Source organism: Cupressus sempervirens, chromosome 6 (assembly GCF_028749045.1).
Source record: "Cupressus sempervirens isolate cs-2001-9-10 chromosome 6, ASM2874904v1, whole genome shotgun sequence".
NCBI lineage: Eukaryota > Viridiplantae > Streptophyta > Pinopsida > Cupressales > Cupressaceae > Cupressus > Cupressus sempervirens.
Window position 1 is genome coordinate 557,636,659 of NC_143123.1, and position 24,686 is coordinate 557,661,344.

At 38.1% G+C, this 24,686-nt stretch overlaps 1 protein-coding gene across 1 annotated transcript in view; it reads left to right on the forward strand.

Annotated features, from left to right (window-relative positions):
- The first annotated feature begins 1,207 nt into the window (after positions 1 to 1,207).
- Positions 1,208 to 24,686, forward strand: part of LOC149553478 (prolycopene isomerase 1, chloroplastic-like) — a 68,550-nt gene continuing 45,071 nt past the window's right edge. The window contains exon 1 of the mRNA XM_089788925.1: positions 1,208 to 1,932. Coding sequence (XP_089645051.1) covers positions 1,483 to 1,932 — 450 coding nt within the window. The 5' untranslated portion in view covers positions 1,208 to 1,482. The remainder of the gene's footprint in view (positions 1,933 to 24,686) is intronic.

Genomic DNA, 24,686 nt, shown 5'->3' on the forward strand with positions numbered 1-24,686 from the left:
TCTACATAAATACTCCACTACAAAACATCTTCAATTAAAGTTTACAAGTTTATATGATTGAAGTACAATTGAACAATTGTTAGTACATGTGAAATATATTAATGAACTTTTAATTATTATTTTTTGAGAAATAGATGGTAACTTGATCCCTGCCTTTGGGCTACACATCCTTAACATTTAATTTTTTTAATTTTGAAAGTGTATATGAACATCATCTCTAGCATTTTAAATTTTCAAAAGGAAGTCAAAATGAACATGGCAAATCAAGTTAATATTTAATCTACAATTGTAATATGCAAAAACCTTGTTGTACAATCTATCTTGCCTTTTTGCTTAGCATTTATTTTGTTACGTGAATTGGAGTGAAGGGCATTGAGATGAACTTCAAGTTGCACCTGGCCATCTATCTAAGAACACTATGGAATGTGACATTCTTAGTTCTTATCGTGCAATTAGAAACACTAAAATTGGGCAATATTGTTAAATCCCTACCATTTTTTCAGACATGTGTATTTACAAATGACCTACTTAGTTTTGAATGGATTATCTACAACATCTAATAGACTAAAAATTGTGAGCAATCAGTGTGAGCGAAATTCGCTTTTGTAGCCTCTTGGCTTTCTGAGTCATGTGAACAAATACTTTACTAACACACACCTCCATCCCCCATTTTGACTATCAATTTATATAATCGATCCACCATCGAGTCATCCATTGGTGTTGTGTACCTTTTCTCTTTTGTTGAAGGTGGGGTGAGCAAGGGAGCCAAGTAGAAAGGAAGACTGAACATCTTCACGGTTTAACAATTCATATTTTAGAACTTGATTTAAAGGAAACTTTTAGATATTATTATTGTTATTTTTTGAATTGAAAAAATAATGAAACTCCTAACAAAATAAAGAATATCTAATGAAAAAGAAATTAAAAACTATTTTTAAAATAAAACAATATAAATCTGTCTCTCAACTTTAAAAAGACTAATGACATAACCAAGTGAAAACATTACTTCCAAGAACTAATAAAATAAAATTATTGTGGAAATTAGAAAGGGCTTTAATTGAAAACCGGAAAAATGACCGTTGCGACTAACTCCGTCCCCGCGGGTTAAACAATTTGGCCGATTCTATCCTCGACCAATGGATGCGGTGGGATTTCCATTAACAGAAGAAATAATAATAACATAGAATTCTCACTGATGTCTTAATGCGTGGCTGCTGCGTCAGAACCCATAACATCATTCTCTATTTTATCCGTTGATACCAATTCACCGGTACTCTTAAAATATGAATCTGCTGTCTGTCTTTACATACCATAATGCTTTTTGTCATCAACCTACAAGATATCATGGCATTTTCTTGTCCACCCCCATCGGAATATGTCGAAAATCTCTTTCTTATAGGGCATGTGAGACACTGCAATGGTAAAACGGGTGCTCAAGATCTATAATCCATATCTCTGGGTTTAATCTTTTTCTCTGTCGCAATGGCTCTTAACTCTTTTTCAAGGATTCCAAAGACTCCAAGGCTTGAGACAGGCACACACAATTCGGTTCCATTCTCTTCTTCATTCACTTTCCATAACACCCAATTGAGACAGCAATATACAGGGAAAAAGCCCCAGAATGATCACTTCGGACGCAGGGTGTGGAGGAGTCGTACGTGTAACATGGTGAGGGCGGTCACAGTAGGAACGCCTATAAAAGAAAACGAGGGCGTTTGCCAAGGTTCATACGATAATAGTGTGGAGTACGATGCAATTGTGATTGGGTCGGGCATTGGGGGTTTGGTGACTGCAACACAATTGGCAGTCAAAGGCGCCAAAGTACTGGTGCTGGAAAAATATGTAATTCCTGGTGGCAGCTCAGGCTTCTATGAGAGAGATGGGTACAAATTTGATGTGGGTTCTTCTGTCATGTTTGGATTCAGTGATAAGGTCATTTTCTAACCATTTCCTATTTCTATGGACTATTTAATAACATCTCTCTCTGCTCTTCTTTTTGTCATTTTAATTATTTGGTTAATTCATCTTACTTGCATAACCTGAGCATCGGGATTGGAAGAAAAATTCCTTCTTATACAGGGAAATACAACACCTGGATCTGTATTCCTTTTTTTTTTTTTGGGGAAATCCCGAGTTTAGATTGCACTGAAAGGACAATCAATTGATATTTAATAATTAAAAAGGGAGATAAATACTCCTTAAATAGACATTATATGCAGGGTTTCTGAAACAAGAAATGAAAGACCCAAAATAAACGTTTTAAATAAGAACCAGTTACGAAAATGAAAGATCCTAATCCTAAATAAGAATCAATTACAAAAATAAAAGATCCTAATTATTTTAACACGCTCCCTTAATGACCATTCAGCTAACTACCCTACAGAAGATTGACATAATTTGCAGGTTATTTGGCTATGAACACATAGAAGGCTACCTAGTTCACTTAAGAACACTTTACAACATGAGCCTGCTACTGAGACTGTAATGACCCGAACCAGCACTATAATGTTCGAACCATATTTTTCCTGTTTTCCCCTTGGTGCTAACCCCAGATTATAAACCCTCTAATCAAATAACCAGCAAAGGTGAATCAACAGTTGATAACCCGGAAAGATATTTCTGCAACTCTTAAATATAATATTCAAAGATACATACTCATGAAGAAGAAACACGGACAGCAAATAAAGACCAGAACTTACTCCAATCGCTCAGTCTTCTTCAAAATGGTAATAAAGGTGCAAGCATAAAAAAATGCAGTACAAATCAAAGTACTAATCCAATAACTTTCCACACTTTGGAAGTACGTTGTTGCATTAGATATCAGCAATACTATAACCAACAACTTCTAGATAACTCTTAAAACGTTATTGTATTATACAATAGCAATACAATAACCAGCAAATTATAAATCCAATCTTAAACACAGTTCTACAGTCAGATTAGAAACTTAAAAAAAGAACCTGTAAGCACAACGGAGACACTTGAATTAATATCTCCACTGGCAATGGGTTTGCGTCCACTGCTTGCCTGCATGAGGGGCTATGTCCTCACACGGGCTGAAAGTTGAAGCTTTCTGAATGACTCTCACAAGAGAGAACCAAAAATCTGAATAGTAAATCAAGCCTAACGAATGAAGGGGTCTCTTCTCCTTTTATTCTCACAGTTGTGACTCTCCGACTACCTTTCTGTCTTTTCATCTTAACTCTCCTTGTCCTCTTTTGCCCACTTGGAATATTAATTGGACTTTTAATTAACGAAGTTTCAGCTCTCCTAGTCAATTTTAATATTAATAGGGATGACCCCCTTAATATTTCTAATGTCCCCAGAAAGGGACATTACAAGTCTCCCCTCCTTGAGATTGCTTGTCCTCAAGCAATTAATACCAAGATCCCATATGAATTTGCAGTTGACCCTGTAACCTAAACTGAAAATAGATTCGGCCAAACTGTGAAGCAAGGTGTCACACTGTAAATCACTTGTCAACCGGGTTCCTGGATCCCATATTACTCTCTGGAAGAACTCGGCACCTGCACTTGTAAAATAATCAGCACAGATCAGCACCATGACCACAATAAAATCCTCGTCCGACCATAGATACAATCTGCCAACACTTGGATCCCAAACTCTATTATGTCGTTCCGTTGCTATGATGAGGTAGAAGCATATCAAAGGTCCATGTGTAACCTAGTTGAGTGTAAAGACCTGCCCTAAATGGGCGATGTAGGAAATGAGTTGTTCATAAGCTAAAACCAGTATCGCAAGGACATCAAAACCAATACCATTGTCATCAACCTAGAGAACTCCCAAGTACATAGGTGCTATGAATATGAAAGATGCTAGAAATATAACCACATTCTTCACATAGCTACTCCACTAGGAATTACTTAGCAGCTGATGAAGGAAAATCACCCAACTCCCGAGAGGGTTGAATTCGGAAAATATGTTGGGGTTGATCAACTGATAAGCAACATCATTCCCAAGCCGAGTTCCTGAATCACTGTTAGGATCTGAATCAGCATTCCAGGGTCTGAAATCAATTTCTTCCTCCTCAAGGCAAACAAGAGAAACTCCCTCATCTATCATAAAAAGTGGGTTATTGGACGTCCAGTCAGCAACCACTTCAAACAAGGGGTTATCTATCAACTGAAAGTGATCTAAAGTTTTTCCACTTAATCATTTGGGGCAACTATCCAAGTCACGAGTTTGCTGAATGCTCTCAAGTTTGTCAATGACTTCCAGAAAAAATTCGTGTTTCATTCTGTCCTCATGTTCCCAAGATTGATTCATGACCTTGATCTGATTTTCTGCTTCTTGAAGAGAGAATCGAGCCTCATCCAATGCCTCATGAACATGCTTCAGCTCTTTGTTAAGTTCGTCAATCTCATCCTTCCCTCTATTTGACTGTTCAACATATATCTCAGCAATCTTAAGGATATAATCCCTCTCGGTCAGCAAATACAAGTAATCTGATTTCATAGTTTCGAGGGCTGTTTTGACTTTCCGTAACTCGGCCATATGCCAGTCACTTTCCCCTTCCCTTGGGACCCCCCTGTAGAGTTGCTTGACCAACTCGTGGGTACTATCGAACTGCACCAAGGATGCCACAACCATGTCTTCACTAACCTTCAGTTGACTTTGTACGGCATGTATTTCCTTATCTTCTTGCTGAAACTGTTCATTGTTTTGCAGTATCATCTCTCTAAGTTCATGTTCTAAGTATCATGAGTATATGGTGTATGATACCAAGGTCCCAAACTGCTACTACCTTGTGTGCAATCTGTTTCATTAATTTGCTTGACCAAGCTCACCTCCAAGTCACCAACGAAGAAACCTGTACCTCGTGTAACATCCTCTATGTGATCACAGGAAGGCTGCCCATCTTCGAAAGTTGTCTGCTCCTTTATTTCAAGATCATCCAAAAGATAATTTTGACCTATCATAATTTCTTCGCACACTCCTGTGTGTTGTTCCTCTGCAAAAAGATCCTGGGCCAACTCTAGATACTTTCGTTTTGCCATATCAGTCATATTTAGCTGCCCTAGATAAAAATCTAAGTAGTCATTGAATGATAAATCATTCTGGATTTGGGTAGGAAAACCTTTGTACTCTCCATAAACGCCGACTATTTCTGCTCTTATGTCGAAGTCATAATTTTGGCCTATTTGTACTTGTAGCTTCATAGTACCCTCCTTGGTTTATCCGAACTCTATGCTTACCAAATATTGCTACTAAATCACGAGATTCTCAGATCTATTATTGCCAAATTTAATGTGGAAACTTTGTAACTTGCAAATTGTGCAACCTTGGCTCCCACATTTGCCAGTAACGTCCTTCGATAACAATCCTCTACTATTGAACATGATTCAATAAACCTGACTATTATTTTCTCCCTTAAACTACTGCAATGTGCAAGGGTGTGGCTCCACCTGCAATAACATTGACATCAACACCACTCTTCACAAGAAGTTCAACATAATCAAGTGAACCAGCAGCGGTTGCTGATAACAATGCAGTGACATTATCATTAGTCTCTGCATTTAGCAAGAGGTAATTTAAAAATGCTTTGCAAGACAAGATTTCACGTATGACTTTTTATTCAAAAATCTTTACTTCCCACACCACAAGATAAACTTCACTACAACACTTCCTCAGTACTGCATGACATATTTGCTCCAAGGTCCAATAATGCTTTCATTGCTTCTAATCTGTCACTGCCAGCAGCCCATATTAGTGGTGAACCAGCATCACTAGGAGTATCTACTGGCAGTCCCTTCGACAATAATAAATTTATCAACTCCACACAGCCTCAATGTAGTACTTGTTTCAACCACCCAGCCTGCTCGATCAAGGTTGCCTACAATGTTTGCATTAGAGGAACAATTTCAACACACACCTCCAAAAACTTTTAACATGTTAAAGTCCAGGATTGCCCTTCTTGAACTCATCCTAGTTCATCTCATATGAAAAATTTGTGGAGCTACCAATGTCAAATCTAGATTGACTGACGGAATCTGTTCTCCAAAACACTGCACCCCATGTTGCTGAAACCTTCACTTCTTTATAGAACTCCCTCTTGATCCCCTGCTGCCTCAAAGATTGAAAAGAAATCCTTTGCAATTGGACTCCCCTTGAGTGTCATCTCTTCTTAGAAGAAACTGATCACAAGACAGTCTGAGTCATCATTCTTCAGCCTTCATAACTTTAGTTTGCAACTTTGTATCAAGTTATTCCCCCCTTGTATGCAATCTTTCGTAATCAAAATAAGCTCAGTGCACCCTTGCTGTAGACTCAATAATGGCGAATAACCTTCAGCAATGATTTGTGTCCATATAACAGGAAGCACCCTCCAACTATGGCGGAAATAAAGACACTTCTGAAAATGACCTTTGAAATCACTCAGATCAGGTAGTTCAGTCTCTAAATTTAGAAACTAGTCCAATTCAAATCACTATGCCATACATCTGTAGCCATTTGGATTTTGAATGTCCTTGTGTTTCCGTCAAGTATTATCGTGATGACAAAAATCACCTTTCTACGGCTAATACAAGTTTCTTGAACTTTTGCAAATCCGCATACAATAAGATGCTCAAGACATTGATTATAAATTAACAAAGTTTTGACACATATATCATTACCCACACCTGCCCTTTACGACTTCTATAACTGAAGAAGTGTTGCAAAAAAACCGTTTACAATTTCTGTCGCGTCCACGACAGGTGTCAAAACTACGCCCAAAATTTTTAGTTTGCTTCTTGGCGGCTTTCTTTTTCGGCCACACGCTCACATGTGATGATAACGGCAACAGTTGGTTAGTAGAACGAGATTCTTAAAGCTACTTGCTTCGTAACTCCCAAGTTTGTATTTCACGATAGGTAATAGCCATGTATTCTATGGTTCTAGAATTCCCGCCTTCTCTAATACGATCGACTTTAAGACACTGCCGTCGTTACCTCTCCTAGGCATTTTTGAAATGGATTTATGGAACTTTGAATGTCTCATCTGATGTGTTATCCATAACTCCCACTGCATGCAGAAATAGGACTTCTGTGTGTCGTTACTTCCAGATGCTTAACCGCTCCTTCACGATTTATCAATGCCATCACTCCTGGGTTCATTCTTGGATCATCCTTGTGTATTGTGCTTTGGCTCCCTGCCCACACGAGCTATGACTTGTAGACACCCGAATATAGGTGCGAGTTAGTGTGCATAGCAGTCATGCCGGTATCGGACAGGTGGTCCTGCTTGGTTGTCGACACCTTGGTTTACTGTTCGAAGCGGAGCTCATCCACGATAACGCTATTCAGTCACACTTTTGAATGGAGGGTGTCACTGTTGGAGTTGATGGCGCTCCACACACTCAGATTGTTGCTTGATTCAAATATGATTTCTATTGGAGCTGATTGGCATGGATTGTTTTGTTGATTTTGCAAGATTGTGCCCACCATTGGGCTCCATTTCCATAAACTGTCCCTCCACCTATTACCGCTAAATCATTTACTCTAACAAAACGAAGCCCCATTGCCTTTGATTTAATCCTTCCCAAATCTTGGGGTCTCCAGGTGCAATGAATGTTCCAGAGATCTGAAGAGTCAAAGAAGCTTTGCACGGGCTAGAGAATCTAACAGGTCTTACAAGATACTTCTTCCCGTGGGGCACAAGGAATATTGTATTGGCTGATGAACACACCTCTTTCCATGTTCTCTTGAAAGCCTGTAGAATGACTGCCTAACTATCTGATTTTCTCCCTCCTCTAACCGAACTCCAGCTTTGGCTAATTACAGAAAAATAAGAGCAAAACCCAGTCTGTAGAGTCACAACAGATACCCTATGTTTTTCTTCTGTTTCTTCGTCTTGGTAGGGTATACTCAAAGCCTACACATGACGTCTAACACCCTTACCGATGTGTGTGTTCAGTTACAGCTAAGCCGATTGGTCCCCAATGGCTTAGAATGACAACCATTTGTGGTCAACAGTTCAGGTTGGCAACCATGCTGGTTAATGGGATGCCCAAAAACAAAATTTGAACTAGTCGATATGATGCAGAGATATCTGGGTCTTCCAACTTTTATCCCAAACCTAAAATTCCATGCACAATGCTAATCTTTCCTTCTTGTCAACAGGAATCGACCTATTTAAAATTTCACGCCTTACATTATTACAACTGTTATGCCATCCCAAAAACCCCAACAAGAAACGGCTCTTCACAACTATCCACTAGCATAGACTATATTCTCTTTCCAAATTGGATATAAAGTTCTTTTGAAGCTGCAATCTCTATTAAATTTGTTACTAGGGAATCACACAGGCTAGCAGGAAAACCAGCTCTGATACCACTGTAATTACCCGAACCAACACTATAATGTTCGAACCATATTTTTCCGTTTTCCCCTTGGTGCTAACCCCAAATTATAAACCCTCTAATCAAATAACCAGCAAAGGTGAATTAACAGTTGATAATTCGGAAAAATATTTCTGCAACTCTTAAATATAATATTCAAAGATACATACTCATGAAGAAGAAACACGAACAACAAATATAGACTAGAACTTACTCCAATCACTTAGTCTTCTTCAAAATGGTAATAAAGGTGCAAGCATAAGAAGATGCAGTACAAATCAAAGTACTAATCCAGTAATTTTCCACAATTTAGAAGTACGTTGTTCCATTAGATATCAGCAATACTATAACCAGCAACTTCTAGATAACTCCTAAAACGTTATTGTATTATACAACAGCAATACAATAACCAGCAAATTATAAATCCAATCTTAAACACAGTTCAATAGTCAGATTGGAAACTTAAGAAAAAAACCTGTAAGCACAACTGAGACACTTAAATTGATATCTTCATTGGCAATGGGTTTGTGTCCACTGCTTGCCTGCATGAGGGGCTACGTCCTCATATGGGCTGAAAGCTGAAGCTTTTTGAATGACTCTCACAAGAGAGATCCGAAAATCTGAATAGTAAATCAAGCCTAACGAATGAAGGGGTCTCTTCTCCTACTATTCTCACAGTTGTGACTCTCCGACTACCTTTTTGTCTTTTCATCTTAACTCTCCTTGTCCTCTTTTGCCCACTTGGAATACTAATTTGACTTTTAATTAACGAAGTTTCAGCTCTCCTAGTCAATTTTAATATTATAGGGATGACCCCCTTAATATTTCTAATGTCCCCAGAAAGGGACATTATGGAGACTCTCCTTGGTTCTATGGATATGACCAAGATTTTCTCAGTTTGTAGACCACAATCCTACCAACCTGGTGTTAGGTAACAGAGCCATCCCTCACTTATCCAAAGACCAGCTTAAAAAGCATTGATTTTTGTTGACAAAAAAATTGCAAAAAAATTGAAACCACAATGCCAAACCTTTGATGCGATGGTGAAATTATAGTTTGTTGACCACAATCCTACCAAATTGGTGTTGGGTAACATAGCCATCCCTCCTTTATCCAGAGGCCAAGACTGGCTTAAAAAGCTTTGGTTTTTGTTGCCAAAATAATTGCAAAAAATTGAAACCACAATGTTAAACCTTTGATGGGATGTTGAAATCACACATCTTCAGCGTAGACTCAGGAGGGTGTTCCTAGAGGCAGCTTAAATAAGACTGAATGTGCTAAAAAATGAAACAATGTGATAAGTTGCAGTAGATAAAAGGCTTACCAGTTGCACAAGAAATGACATATCCTAGTAATTAAACTTATAAATTGACCAGAATCTTCTTCAAAGAAACTGAAACTTAATATGATTAAAAAACTTATCGTAACAATCTGACAAGCCTGATCTGGAAATCATGGACATCAACATACCATTTATTATTGCCTAATACTGAGCATGGACACAACAAGAACTTAACTAGAAGATAATTTGGGCACATGCATTGACAGTTCGATGTTGGACCAGTTTTACTGTAGCTGTGGCTTCTTGAATATCTGCAATTCTCAAAACCATAAGTCACGTCTGCCATCTGGAGGTTGGAGTGAACTCAGCCGGTGGTGATGCCTGTGCCTTCTACAGATTGCTTGCAGCCTTCTTATTGCTCAGATAATGAATTTCACTCACCAAATATTGGATTGCTTCCACCAGGATCTGTGCTGGATTGTATTCTAAGATTTGTGCTAACTGATGGATACCAAGTGGTCTTCTGGGTTTCCATCCAGAATTCCTATCCTCACAGGTTTTGCATCCTGGAAGGTTGCAGACATATTTTCAGAGATAAAATAAAATGAAGGAATCAGAATACTTCCTTTCTTCTCACGTGATTCCTTATGTAGACTCCGGTGCTTGAAAAAGATGATTTTTCCGATTCTTTCCTTTTAAAACCCAAAGCAAACAGCAGTTTCTAACGCTCTTTTATTACTGTCATGCCAAGAAGATAAAGTCAACTAGTTTCCCCATGGCTCCACACCAGTGACTGAAAATCAGGAACTCAAAACAAAATGTCCCCCTTTTTAAATCATCACCTAAGTCCTTGGGGAAAAATTTAAAAATAAGATCTAGTGTTGTACTTAGTAATTAAAATTTGTAGAAAGGAGGGGACATTACAATCCTCCTTTCCTCAAATTGCTGGTCCCCTAGCAATTGTAAAGTAAGATGCTGGAGTATCTTGTCACCTTCCCATGAAGCATCATTGCTAGGTAATCGCTTCCACTTTATCAGATACTCCCAAACATTCTTATTCCTTGGTTTCTTTGTTCTCCAATCTACGATGCCTTCAGGCTCTAAATTCAGCTTTCCCTTTTCATCCAATGGTTGCAATTCAGTAGAAGCAACTGTCTGTTGTCCCAAAGCCTTCTTTAAACAAGTGACATGGAAAATATTATGAATTCAAGTTCATATGCAACTTCACCAATCTTCCTATGAACCTTGATAGGTCCATAAAACCTTGGTTTCAACTTTTCTGCTTCACTACTTTTCAAAGAATATTACCTGTAAGAATGCAAGCATAGGAGAACCAAGTCTCCCACCTAAAAGGTTCTCTCGACTCTATGTCTGTGTGCATATATCTTTCATTGGTTTTGTGCTTGTAAGGTATTGTCTTTTAATGCTTTGAGAATATCTTGGTAACTCTATATGGTTTCTTTTGCACAAGGAACCTTGTTATCGTCAAAGGCTAAATCTATAAATGACAAAGCTTCACAGCTGTATAATGCCATACGCAGGGACATCCCAATATTCATATGATACGTAGCATTGTAACGATACTCACCTAAATGTAGCCATTTGACCCAAGTATGTTGCTCTGCTCTTAAACGTAGCTTTTGAGATAGGTTTCAACTTTTCTGCTTCACTACTTTTCAAAGAATATTACCTGTAAGAATGCAAGCGTAGGAGGACCAAGTCTCCCACCTAAAAGGTTCTCTCGACTCTATGTCTGTGTGCATATATCTTTCATTGGTTTTGTGCCTGTAAGGTATTGTCTTTTAATGCTTTGAGAATATCTTGGTAACTCTATATGGTTTCTTTTGCACAAGGAACCTTGTTATCGTCAAAGGCTAAATCTATAAATGACAAAGCTTCACAGCTGTATAATGCCATACTTAGGGACATCCCAATATTCATATGATACGTAGCATTGTAACGATACTCACCTAAATGTAGCCATTTGACCCAAGTACGTTGCTCTGCTCTTAAATATAGCTTTTGAGATAGCCTTCAACCCATTTGTTAACAATTTCAGTTTGCCCATCTATCTGAGGATGGTAACTGGTATTGGGTGTCACTTTTGTCCTTGCCAAACGAAAAACTCCTGCCAAAACATGCTGATGAACTTTCTGCCCCTGTCATTGACAATGGTTTTAGGAAGGTTGTTGTGCAATTTGAGCACTTCTCCCAGAAAGATAAACCAGCAACTTGTGAAGTTGAGTAATCCATAGCAATGGCATAGAAATGAGAATATTTAGTCAATTTGTTCAACACCACAAATATACAATCTTTTTCCTGTACTCGTGGAAGTCCTATGATGAAATTCTTTTTTATGCCTTCCCACTTTTGTTTTGGAATAGGTAGTGGTTGTAGAAGATCTGTAGAAATGTAACATCCAGTTTTCCTGGGTCTTAAATTAGCAACTAACATACTTAAAGGAATATAGTTATTACTTCAATGTCATAGGAAGACAGTTAAATTAGTTTCGTTCATATGAAAGAGATTGACGGTTAAAATTAGTTAAACAAAATTTCTTAACTAAGAACTTAAACACTATCAATGAATTTACTGTAGAAAATTAAAAACCATATACCATGGAATTTGAACTAATAAATCATTGTAAGAATGCTTTTGCAATCACCCAGATTAGTTCGCAAATACCACTATAACAAAATAAAATAATGACTATCATTCAATACCGCTATATCAAAATCAAATGATGATTACTATTAAATACCACTACATAAAATTAGGGCATCATAAACCACTGTATCAATTAGGGCATCGATTACCATTGGATCATATAGGGCTTCAGATACCATTGTATCACTTAGGGCTTCAATTACCACTAGATCATTTAGGGCATCAGATACCATTGTATCAATTAGGGCTTCAGATACCACTGTATCATTTCTTTCTTTCCGATTGCTTAATTGTTGCAATAACTCAAGATTAGAAGCTATGCTCATATTCGATATTCATATAAATGAAAAACAATCCATAAATCTATCTCTTGCATCTAAGTGTAAAATAACTGTAATGATGAAATAACTCAATAAATCTTACCTTCTTGCATATACATTATAAAAGTGATAATACCTATTTCCGACAAACAATTGAATGTATAGCTTATCTTTGTCTGCTGTACATCTGACAACTTGGTGAGAGGTGAAACATTGTCAGGGGCTTAACCACCCAACTTTGGACCAAACTTTATCCCCACACAATCTCTAACGAGACAGACCCTCCCTACCCGGAATAGACAAGGATCATCTTGTCATCCACTGAGCATACTGGTGTTTAACCACACCCTTCGACTTGATAGCAGGAGATTATAATAACAGGATTCATGCATGAGCTATTAAATAATTCCTTTTTTAATAATGATAAACATTGTTATGTCATAACTGATATTGTTCATGTTATTATAGATTCCTTTCTCTCACCTCATCACCCATTTCCTTGGCTACACAGTCGGGTGAGTCCCAAGTGTTAGAAATTCTCAGAGCAGACGGCTCTGTCAATTATTCAAGAAGATTACATACATCCAACATTTCACAATCTGTGATTACATGATTATGTTCTTTAAAGACTTCAGAATTGAATGTTTAACTCTAATATCCAGTGACATAAGGATCCATACTATGGTTACTTGGTTATCCCCTACCATCAACAAGACTAATTAAAGAAGTTCAATCTATAAATTCAAACAAGATATCATCATGGTAATATTGAAACTTGCTGAAATCTGCTCTATGCAAAGATTCACTGCTTAGTATGCTTATCACAACTGTGACCAAAAATTTATGTTCTTGAAACCAATTGAAAATATTAACGAATTCTGATTTCCAAACATAATATTTCGTTCGGATTTATTACACTAAGGAAACCCTTCTTTAAGAGATACAATTCAACATTCTTTATTATGATTTAGGAAACCATGAGAGTTAAGAAGAGAGTTCATCATAATTTATAGGGATTACTTAGCCAGTAAAGGAAATAGCATGATCACAAGCAAGAGATTTCCATGCCTAGCCGGCTGCTATTGAAATCAAACATAATAGAATGATAACTCATGACCTGACAAGGATTTTAGAATGCTTGGATACTCTTGAAATCTACTTGACTCTTTCCAGTTGCTAGAGACGTCACCTTTAATGCATACTACCTCCGCTTTTTAGCCGGATTACTTGCATGACAAGGGAAGATATAGTTCTGTTTGCTCAAAGTATAAATCGTTAATGGCAGGGTACCGACAGGAAGTGCAAACCGATGATACTTATGAATGTAAATTGCAGAATGGGAAATTGTAGAGAATCAACACAAGAAAACAATATGAAGTCGGGTGTTAAGGGAAAGTAGAAGAAATAAAAACGTAGCAAACAAGGTAGTCGGCGTTGAAATATATATATATATATATATATATATATATTCTGCCTTCTTCTCACGACTTCCAATAAAAGGAAAACAATTCGTGACTTTTTGGTTCCCATCGGTTTAAAAGATTATTTGCCCATTCGAATTCCAAGTATTAAATCGATTGGAAAAAGAGAGGGAAAAAAAAATAAAAAGGTTGGAAGAGAAGTTGGAAAGATTATAGTTTGATTATTGCCAATTTATCATGCCAAGTGTTAATCGGTTAAAAAAAAAGAATATTACAAAGAAAGGAATAGAGTTGGAAGATTATAATTCAAATATTATTATTATAATATATACTTGCATACGTTCATGTAAGTATATCAATGGAGTGATATCATTATATTAAGTTATTATAATATAATGGTGCCATTTCATTTTTATATTTATACGCATGTATTTAAATATTTATTATAATAATAATATGATGAAAGATTAATTAAAATCCCTTGAGGTACATTTTATATTTTAACTCAATTATTTATTTTTCTCAAATTATTTATTTTAATAGCTCATGCGGGTCCTATAGATGTATCTTGTTTCAAGTTGCTAGGTCCTCAACCCATTTGCCCAGTGATAGTGATGCTCCTGTCCCTTATTTTTTTTCTCACAATACTTCCACCCCTTAGACATGTTTCCTGCAAGAAAATTCTCTGTAATTAATTTATATTATCATAATAAATTATTTAATCATAAATAATCATAACGGTTAGCCATCTTCTCAATTCTATGAATTCGTGATAAATGATCAACTAGCTTGTTATCTTAAATTATAACGACTAACCATCTTATCATTTCACAATATTATAACCAATTTAACTATCAACTGACTTCATGTGAACTTCAACGGCTATATTTTAGATTAGGTCAAAAATTGGAATCTAACATACCATTCCCCTTGTGTTTCATCATCTTCGATGAAATTGAAATTGTAAAAAGCATTATAAAGGAGTATTTTAAAATTGGAATGTACATACCATTCCCCTTTGTGTTTCATCGTACTCGATGATCTCTGCAAATTAGACACTAAAATAATATTACAAATACAAGATGTATATATAGCATCGTGATATCATTTCTTTTCAAAATTGAATCAAAATCTAAATCATGATCAAAACTCAAGGTCCATTTTTTTTTACTTCAATGTTTCTAGAAACTTAGAAAGATACTTGCATGATATCATAAAATTAAACACATACTCACCTAAGTTCACTTTACTGTACTTGTGGTCATCTTAGCATCAATCAAGTTGATTCTATTTCATATTCCTATCATACTCATGTAGACACTCACCATATCATTAGTTTGATTCCATATTGATATCTTCATTTAAGAGAATTTTCAGGGTTCAATAATTGAGAGTAAGATAAGTATTCAAAATTGGAATCTTTCAACTAGCAAGTTCTAGGTCATAACTTGATCACAATTTAAATCACTTATACATACCATTTGGCAGATGGCACTTATTAATCAGTAGATCATCCTTGCAAACTTACAGATCACCTGAAAAAGATTAATAAATCCATGTTTTTCCATTTATGTAATTGTTGCCCCACTTTTCATTCTCTAACCAATTTGCAAAGTGGAAATTTTGTGTTCTAGTAAAGTCCTACGTGTGTTTGAGTCTAAGTCTAAGTCCCCTTGGGTGGAAAGAGTCTTCATCAGATTTTTCATCTTCCCCTTCCCCACATTTCATAGCCAGGTGGTTTTCCTTTTGTGTTGTGAGTTTTTGTGGGTAGTTTAGTACCTAATCCGATGGAGACTCACGAAACATGCAAGGATCATTTACAAGAGTTATATTTGCTTGGGATTCATCATTTTCTCCATGAGAACAACAGTTTGTGGAAATCTGGTCTTCGTCTTCTCCTCGGCAGTTTTTCAACCCATGAAGGTGATTTTCTACAGAAAGCAACAAATGATGCGTATGGGCCGAAATAAGAAGATAAAAAAGGTACCTTATGACAAATTAATGCTCCTCTTACAATTATCTACCTTAGGAAACATTCAGGATTCGTCACAATTCTCAAAATCACTCTGAGCGGAAAACTAAAAACTGACTTCTCCTCGGCAGGTTTTCAACCCATGAAGTCCATTTCCCAAAAAAGCTAATTCTGAAGGAAAAGAAGCAAAGGTGGATCCCTAATGACTTTTCACACTGCTTTTGGATGTCTCGGAACCCAAAAGAAACCATGATCAAAAGGTAAAGTTAAAAGGCAAGCCTAGGCGGAGAAATGAAAATTGTCTTCTCCTCGGTGGGTTTTCAACCCATGAGGACAATTTTTCGGATTTTAAAGAAAATCAAGTTGGTGAGCGGATTAAACCCATATTTCGTGTGCTAAACCTCTCAAGATGATAATGGAAATAATTAAGCATAATTCACTTCAGCGGATATTTTGTTACGGAGTACTCAATTTTATAACTTTCTGAAACTTAGTGGAAAATAGGAAAGTAAATATGAGAGATAGAAAGTTAACCTTGGACCAACAGAACAGTGAAAGGACACCTTAATATCCATTAAAACTATGCATTTATTGTTTCAACGGACCTCTCCTTCAATTCATTTGTGTGGCGCGAATCCTAAAGATTAATAGATGGATTGAAACTCCTATATAGAGAGATACATGAACAGTTGCAAAATTACCGCTCTTACTCAAATTGTTATTCTGTTAATTTGCACAACCTCTGTTTGAGAAGCTAGCATCTGTGCATTTACTATTCTCTGCTTTTCTAGATTTTGAAATTCATCCACAAACGAAATGGCAAGTAGATTCGTGGGTTTCTATGGATTAAATGGAATCAAGTCTTCTCAGTAGAATTTCACAGATACCTCTCTCCGTTTCTTTGACATGCAAGATTTTCAGAAGAGAGTGAAGTTGGAGCCAATCCATCCCATCACTGAGAAGCTCCGAGGATGCGGGCTAGTTGAGGCAGCCGGTTTTCCAGTTGCAGTCTAGGCTCCTGAATTGATTTACGAATGCATAAATCATTAAAATCCAGACACTAGGCAAATTGTACTGCCAGATAACACAGTATTGATCTCTATTGATAGGTAAACTGTGGTAAATTGTCTTCGAGTCCTAGAGCGGGAAGAGTTTTCAGATTTGACAATTGGTGGAGCTGTCTTTAAGTTTTTTGCGAAGAAAATGGTATGGAGAAAGGAGATTATGCAATCATGGTTCCAAAAGCCATGAGGTGCCAAGTGTAGGGTTCTTAAGACTCTGTTTGGGACTAATCTTAAACCTGAGATTTTCAACATCATGGTCCTCTTGCACAGATTGAAAGGTGAGGTAGAAGCTTTGAATTTTGTTGAACAATACTTCTTCTTGGTGCAAGTTATTTGTTTTGATACCCAATACATTGATTGGGCCTATGAGGTAAGGGAAAATCTGTCCAATGCTCTTAGTGCTGCAAAGTTCTACAACACATTCTATATGTCTTCTTTCCTCATTTATATGTTAGCTTCTCTGCAATTATGGCCAGGCCTCCCACGGGTGGAGAATTTTTCTGATGATGTGAAGTCTTATGAGCTCTACCCTTATTTACAATTGGAGAATAGTTATGCAGAATATATAAGAGTTAATGATGCATTTACTATGAGAATTTGCAAGGAACTTCAAGAGTGTCCAGAAAGGAGATTTAGCCCAGAAGCTATGGTGGCTATCAGTCAATTTGGGAGTTTTTTCATCCATTTCTCATCCTTTTCGTATTTGCGTCTTGCAACTTTTGACGGGTTCCCTTTGAAGATACCAAGGTAGCCGAGTGACATGATCGTGTTGATCGAGATCGTGAGGCAGGTGATTCAGGTGAACATGCTGAGCGAGAGCTTAAAGAAGAAGGGCTACGAGTTCCCTATGAAGGTGGGCACTTTTAGTTGCTAATCCCATTATGATGCGAAGAACATGCTTAAGGTGTTTGAGATGAAGTACAAGCTGGAAATGTATGAGGTCTTGAGACCTATGTTTGACCCAAATGGATATGCAAAAGATGTTCTTCAGATTGGGAGAGTGATTAAACATATCACCACCATAGGAGACTACTGGGCCGATTGCATAGATGAGTTCGAGAGTCATGACGTGCTTTCACCAGGCTCACAGTAGATCAAGTAAAAATGTATGAAATCAACCTTGATGTCGAAGGAGTTGAGGATGATGGACAAAATATGTGCAGTAATACTTATCTGACAAAGTTGAGTGGCACTCCTGTTAGCTCTGAGCCTTATGAAGATGCATGTGAGGATCTAGAGGTGATGATGACTCGAATTATCAAGAGATCCGGGAAGTGGGTCTAGTGGACCACAACAAGGAAGAGCCGAAGCAAAAGTGCGACAGCTCAAGCCTCTCTAGCAAATGCAGTGGCTCCTTCCTCTCAAGGTGGTACATTGGGTGTGACGCTGGCTATCACCCAAGGACCAGCCCAACCATCCGGCGAAGGTGATCAACCTCCTGATAAGAATATCCCCATTGCGCAAACTTTCCATGATGGCTCCCTCCCAGTGATCGGATCCTCGTCAGATGCTGAGAAGAAGAAGGCGGAAGAAGCCAAAGACACTGCGATCACCCCTCCCCCTTCGCCTCATAGTAGTCTAGTTCCGTCAGTAAGCCCTACACTCCTTTTACCAAGCAGCCCTCATTAGTGGTAGACTTGGGAGACGGTGGAAGCAGTGACAACGAATCCACCGAATCTGATGAGGCGGCAAAGAAATCCAAAGAAACGGAGAAAGCTCAAGGCTCGTCGCAGTTGGTTTCACAAACTCCAAAGAATCCTTTTTCTTCGACTGCCAAAGCCACCACTCCAGCCAAAAGGAAGATATTCAGCATAGATTCTTTGGGAACTGCCTCCTACGTAATAAGTACAGATTCATGGTTAGAGGATACCTTAGAGAGGAAAAGAAAGATGAAGGATGAAGGCGCCCCCCAACAAGGATACTCTATCCCTTGCCATCTGCTTTGGATCAGCATTGAGCAAAGTCAAGAAGCAAAAGACTTTGTCCATCCTTGGACAAGATCCTGAAACAGGGCATTTGACCATGGAAGTTGCCAAACCCATCAAGGAAGGAAGATTGGAGGACATGTCTCCTAATGATTTTGCCTTACACTCCATGGATCCTGGAGAGGCCAGACATGACACCAAGGTTGGCTTATGGAAGTCAACAAATGAAGTAATTGAAGGGCAATTAGAAAGCCTCAAGTTGTCAAAGGTCATAATGAAGGCAGAAATACAAGAATTGAATAGTTTCATTAGGAAATTGGTCACCCCATTGGCAAGCATTTCCAGGATGCCTATGACAAGTGATCCCACTGCTGTAGATGTTCAAGCCCTCATCTCCCAGCTCCAGGAAGATAAGCATTTTGGACAAATCGGTAGAGAGTGAAGTGGAAAAATCAAGATTGAAGGACTCTCCATCATAGAGAAAATTAACAATGCTATACTAAGGCTGAAAACGGAGAAGGACAACATATCATCAAACAGAGCCACATTGGCTGCGGAGAAAATAAAGAGTGATGATTGCGTTTCCTTATTGAAAATGATGATTCACATGAAGACAAAGGAGGCTGTAGAAGCAAAGATCTTGCCTAAAGGGGGTGAGCCCTCAGTTGAATGGTTTCAGAGTATGCAGTTCAAGTCTGAAATGATCATAGCCATAGAGGAGGGATTGAAGGAAACTGAAGCTAAAGTAAAGAAGGAGCAGGGCAAAGATTATGAACTACTAAGAGCCTTGCACACAGATTCATAGTCCAGTGGGCAAGGAAAGGCAATCATTGGAATACCTGTTATGTAGACAAACTTCTCTAATTTTATAGATGGTCTGATAGAAATAGCTTCTAATCCTTAGATCAGGATATCTGAATTTTAGAAGCTTGGTGGAGTTGTGCACGTGACCATGGAAGAACTACAAGATCATTTGGGTGCCGTCAAAGACTTGGCCTGAGAGCACTCTAAATGGCACTTGAAATACACCAATGTACACATCCATAGGCATGAGGAGTTAATTCCAATCATTGTTGCTGCCAAGACCAATAGGACAAATGCAGAAAAGGGAAAGAAGGTGAAGTGACTCATATTCCACCCTTTCCGTTTTTGTTATGTAATTATTGTAATAGATGAACTAGCTCCTTGCCATTTGTCATTTTTGAGTAGATGAACCGATTGAACTTCCATTGTAACGGTCATCTCAGAATCCTATATGTATGATAATGAAAGATTAACAAAAGGTCGGCTAATTTTTGGTGTGAAGTACTTGATGTGGCAGAGTCAATTGATTTAGTTTTCCTTTCTTTGCATTTAGTTTCTAATAAATTTAGCTTAGTAGTAGCTAGCATGCAAATTAGAACCATTCGGTCTGGTGAGTTCATAGGATGTGTAAAACTCATAAGCTTAGTTAATCCTCTCTAAATCATTCCTCGCCTAGGTTAAATCTTGTATAGTTTTAACATAGTTAACCTCTCTTGTTCTCAGGTTAAGAACATACCCCGTTAAACTTAGGATAAATAAAATTCATTGCAAATCTGCAATAGGGAGCTGTACCTAACAATTCAGAAGGAAGTTAGCCTTCCTAGAAGCAACTTTCCAAACTATTGTAATTAGAGTTTGTTCACAAATTAGGGCACTTGTGAGTCAGAACTGGAAAGAACAAATCTGTTTACCAATAGATTTTTGGCGACTCTGCTGGGGAGTACGAACAGTCGCTTGCTTAAATAAGCCTTTAATGTGAGGAAAAGTGGTACTACCTCATGAAAACATATTTCTAGTACTCCAACCTGATCTTGGGTTTCAAGACGACCAAGAAGACATAATCTCATCCCTTAGCACATTTGTTTGGAGGAATAGGAGGAACATGTTGGTAAACAAATTTGTTCTTCTTTAATTATGACTCTTGAATGCCCAAATTATGAACAATATCTAATTACGAACAGTTGAAAAGCCACTTATGGATAGATTGGCTTTTCTTTGAATTAATAGGTACAGCTTCCTATGGTAGATTTGCAATGAATTATATTTTATTTCTAAAACTAATATGTGTTGTGTTCTTGACCTGAGAACAGAAGAGGTAAAATCGAGCCAGACCTAAACAGGATCTAACTTTGGCAGAAGAAGGTTTCTGAAGAATTGATTAAGTTCATGAACTCACACATCTTATGAACTCACAAAATAGCATAACAACTAATACTAAATTGAATTAACTAGGATCTGAACTACAAAGAAGGAGAATTTAACTGAAAGGGAAACATGTTTACGAGATTCCTCTTTGAACATGAATGACACTACTTATCAAATCCGTTCGCTGCCTTGAAACACGGGAATGAAACTCCGTTCTTTCCTTGCTTCAATCCAAATAAAAGAGAAAACATATAACTAACAATTAACAGAAATGGAACAAAAAATAGTTGATACAAAATACCATTCAATTGACTCTGCAACATCAAGTACTTCACACAAAAAATTCGCTGACCTTTTATTGATCTTTCAATTTCATACATATAGGATTTTGAGATGACGATTACAATAGAAGTTCAATTGGTTCATCTCCTCAAAGAATGACAAATGGCAAGAAACCAGTTTGTCGTATTGCAATAATTACATAAGAAAGTGAAAAGGGTGAGGAATGTGAATCACTTCGTCTTCTTCCCTTTTTTTGCTTTTGTTCTATAGGCCTTAGCAGCAACTATGATTGGGATTAGCTCTTCCTGCCTAGGCACATGTATGTTGGTGTATCTCAAGAGCCACTAGAATGCTCCCTAGCCAACTCCTTTACAGCATTCAATTGATTTGGCAATTCCTCCGTGGTGACATGTATGCATCCGCTGAGTTTCTGGAGTTCCGCAACTCTGTTTTGATTATTGGAAGATACATCAATCAGACTATCTAAGAATTTGGAAAAATTCTCCTTAATGACGTTTATCCCAATGAGTGCTTTCCCTTGGCCACTAGTTTGTGAATCTGTATGCAGTCCCCTCATGAGTTCAAATCCTCTGTCTTGAGTCTTCTTCACTTTATCCTCTATTTCATTAATTCCCCTTTTTGCTAATAAGATCATTTCTGACTTGAATTGCATGCTCGAAAGCCATTCAAACAGAGGTTTGTCTCCCTTTGGCAAGATTTTGGCTTCAACATCTTCCTTTGCCTTCATTTGAATAGTCATTTTCAGAAGAGAGATACAATCGTCACTCTTCGCTCTTTCTTCGGCCAAAGTACTGCTATTTGCTAAGATGTTATCCTTCTTTATTTCTAATCTTAAGATAACATTGCCGATTTGTTCTATAATAGAGACTCCCTCTAACTTGAGCTTTCTAGTCCAGTATTTACCAATTTGGCCAAAGTGCCTATCTTCTTGAAGTTGAGAGATAAGGGCTTGAACTTCGGCAGCAGTAGGATTTCTTGTTACTATTACTCTGGAGATAGTTGCCAATGGAGTGACCAGTTGTCTGATGAATCTATTCAACTCTTCTATCCCAGCCTTCATCCTGACTTTTGACAGCTTTAGGTTTTCCAATTATCCCTCAATTACTTCATTGGTTGACTTCCACAAGCCAACCTTGGTATCATGTCTAGCCTCTCCAAGGTCCACCAAGTGCAGAGTAAAATCATTAGTAGTCATATCTTCAATTCTTCCTTCTTTGTTGGGCTTGGCTATCTCCATTGTCAAGTGGCCTATTTCTGGATCTTGCCCAAGTATAGACAAAGTTTTCTGCTTCTTCACCTTGGGTAATCCAGATCCAGAACGAACTGCAAGGGATATGGTATCCTTGGCAGAGGTGCTTTCATCTTTCCTTTTTCTCTCTCTCTAGAGTTCCTCTCACCAGGAATTAGTGCCTATCACCTTGGAGGCTGTCCCAAGTGCGTCTATGCTAAACATCTTCTTGACTGGAGTGATTGTCATCGCAGTCAAAGAGAAGGGATTCTTTGGGGCCTGAGAAATGAGCTTGGAAGAGCTCTGGCCATTCTCCACCTCTGAGGTTTTCTTCGTTGCCTCATTAGATTCAGTAGATTCACTGCTACTACTCTTTCCATCTCCCAAATCTACTATCTGCACTGGGGAGCCACTTGGTTTAAGAAGTGTAGCATTTACTGGCGGAACGGGGCTATGATGAGGTGAGGGAATTGGGGTGACATGAGGAGAGGGGACTGGTGTAACATAACGAGAGGGAACTAAGGTAACATCACTATCCTTTGGCTCCTCCATCTTCTCTTCAACACCAATTTGGGTTCCAATAACTGGGAGGGAGCCATCATGACAAGTCTTAGCCATGGGGATGCTCTTGTTTGGAGGTTGGTCACCTCCTTCCGAAGGTTGAGCTAGTCCTTGAGTGGTAGCTAGTGTTACACCTTGTGTAGCACTCTAGGAGGAAGAGGGAGTTGTTGCTGCTGGAGAAGCTTGAGTGGCTATGCCTTTACTCCGGCTTCTTTTGGCTGTCCATTCGACCCATTCCCCCGTTCTTTTGATGGTTCGGGCCATCATAGTATCTAAATCTTCCTTAGCACCCTCATAAGGCTCCGAATTGATAGGAGTGTTTCTTAACTTAGTCAGATATGTATTACTATACATATATTGCCCATCATCCTCCAATCCTTCTACATTAAGATTGATATTATGTGTTTTTATTTGCTCTACTGTGAGCCTGGCGAAAGCACGATCTCGACTTTCGAATTCATCTTCACAATCTGCCCAATAGTCTTCAACTATGGTAATGTATTTGATTACACTCCCAATCTGCAACACATCCCTAGCATATCCATTCAGATCAAACATAGGTCTCAAGACTTCATACATCTCCAATTTGTATTTCATCTCAAACACTTTGGGCATATTCTTTGCTTCAGATCGGGGCTCTCAATTGTAAGCTCCTACTTTCATAGGGAACTCATATCCCTTCTTCTTCAAACTTTCGCTTAGCACATTCACCTGGACCGCTTGCCTCACGATATCTATCATCACGATCATGTTGCTCAGATACCTGGGCAGCTTCAGGGGGAATCCATCGAAAGCTGTAAGACGCAAATATGAGAAAGATGAGAACTGGATAAAATAGCTTCCGAATTAACTAATAGCTGCCATTGCCTCCGGACTGAATCTCCTCTCCAGGCATCCTTGGAGTTCCCTGCAAATTCTCATTGTGAATGCGTCATTAACTTTGACATACTCTGCATAACTATTTTGTAATTGCAAACATGGATAGAACTCATAACACTTCACATCATCAGGAAAGTTTTCTATTCTTGGAAGGCCCGACCATAATTGTAGAGATGCTAGCATATAAATTAGAAAGGAAGACATATAGAAAGTGTTGTAGAACTTCGTAGCGCTGAGAGCCCTGGAAAGATTTTCACTGACCTCATGAGCCCAATCAATATATTGCGTATCTGAACAAATAACTTGTACCAGGAAGAAATACTGTTCAACAAAATTTAAAGCTTCTACCTCACCTTTCAGTCTGTGTAGGAGAACCAGAATGTCTACAATCTTAGGTTTGAGATTAGTATCATATAGAGTTTTCGGGACCTTACTCTTGGTGCTCCGTGGCTTTTGAAACCAGGATTGCATAATTTCCTTCCTCTACACCATCTTCTTTGCGGAGAACTCAGAGACTGCTCCTCCTACTGTCAAGTTTGAAAACTCCTCCCGTTCTG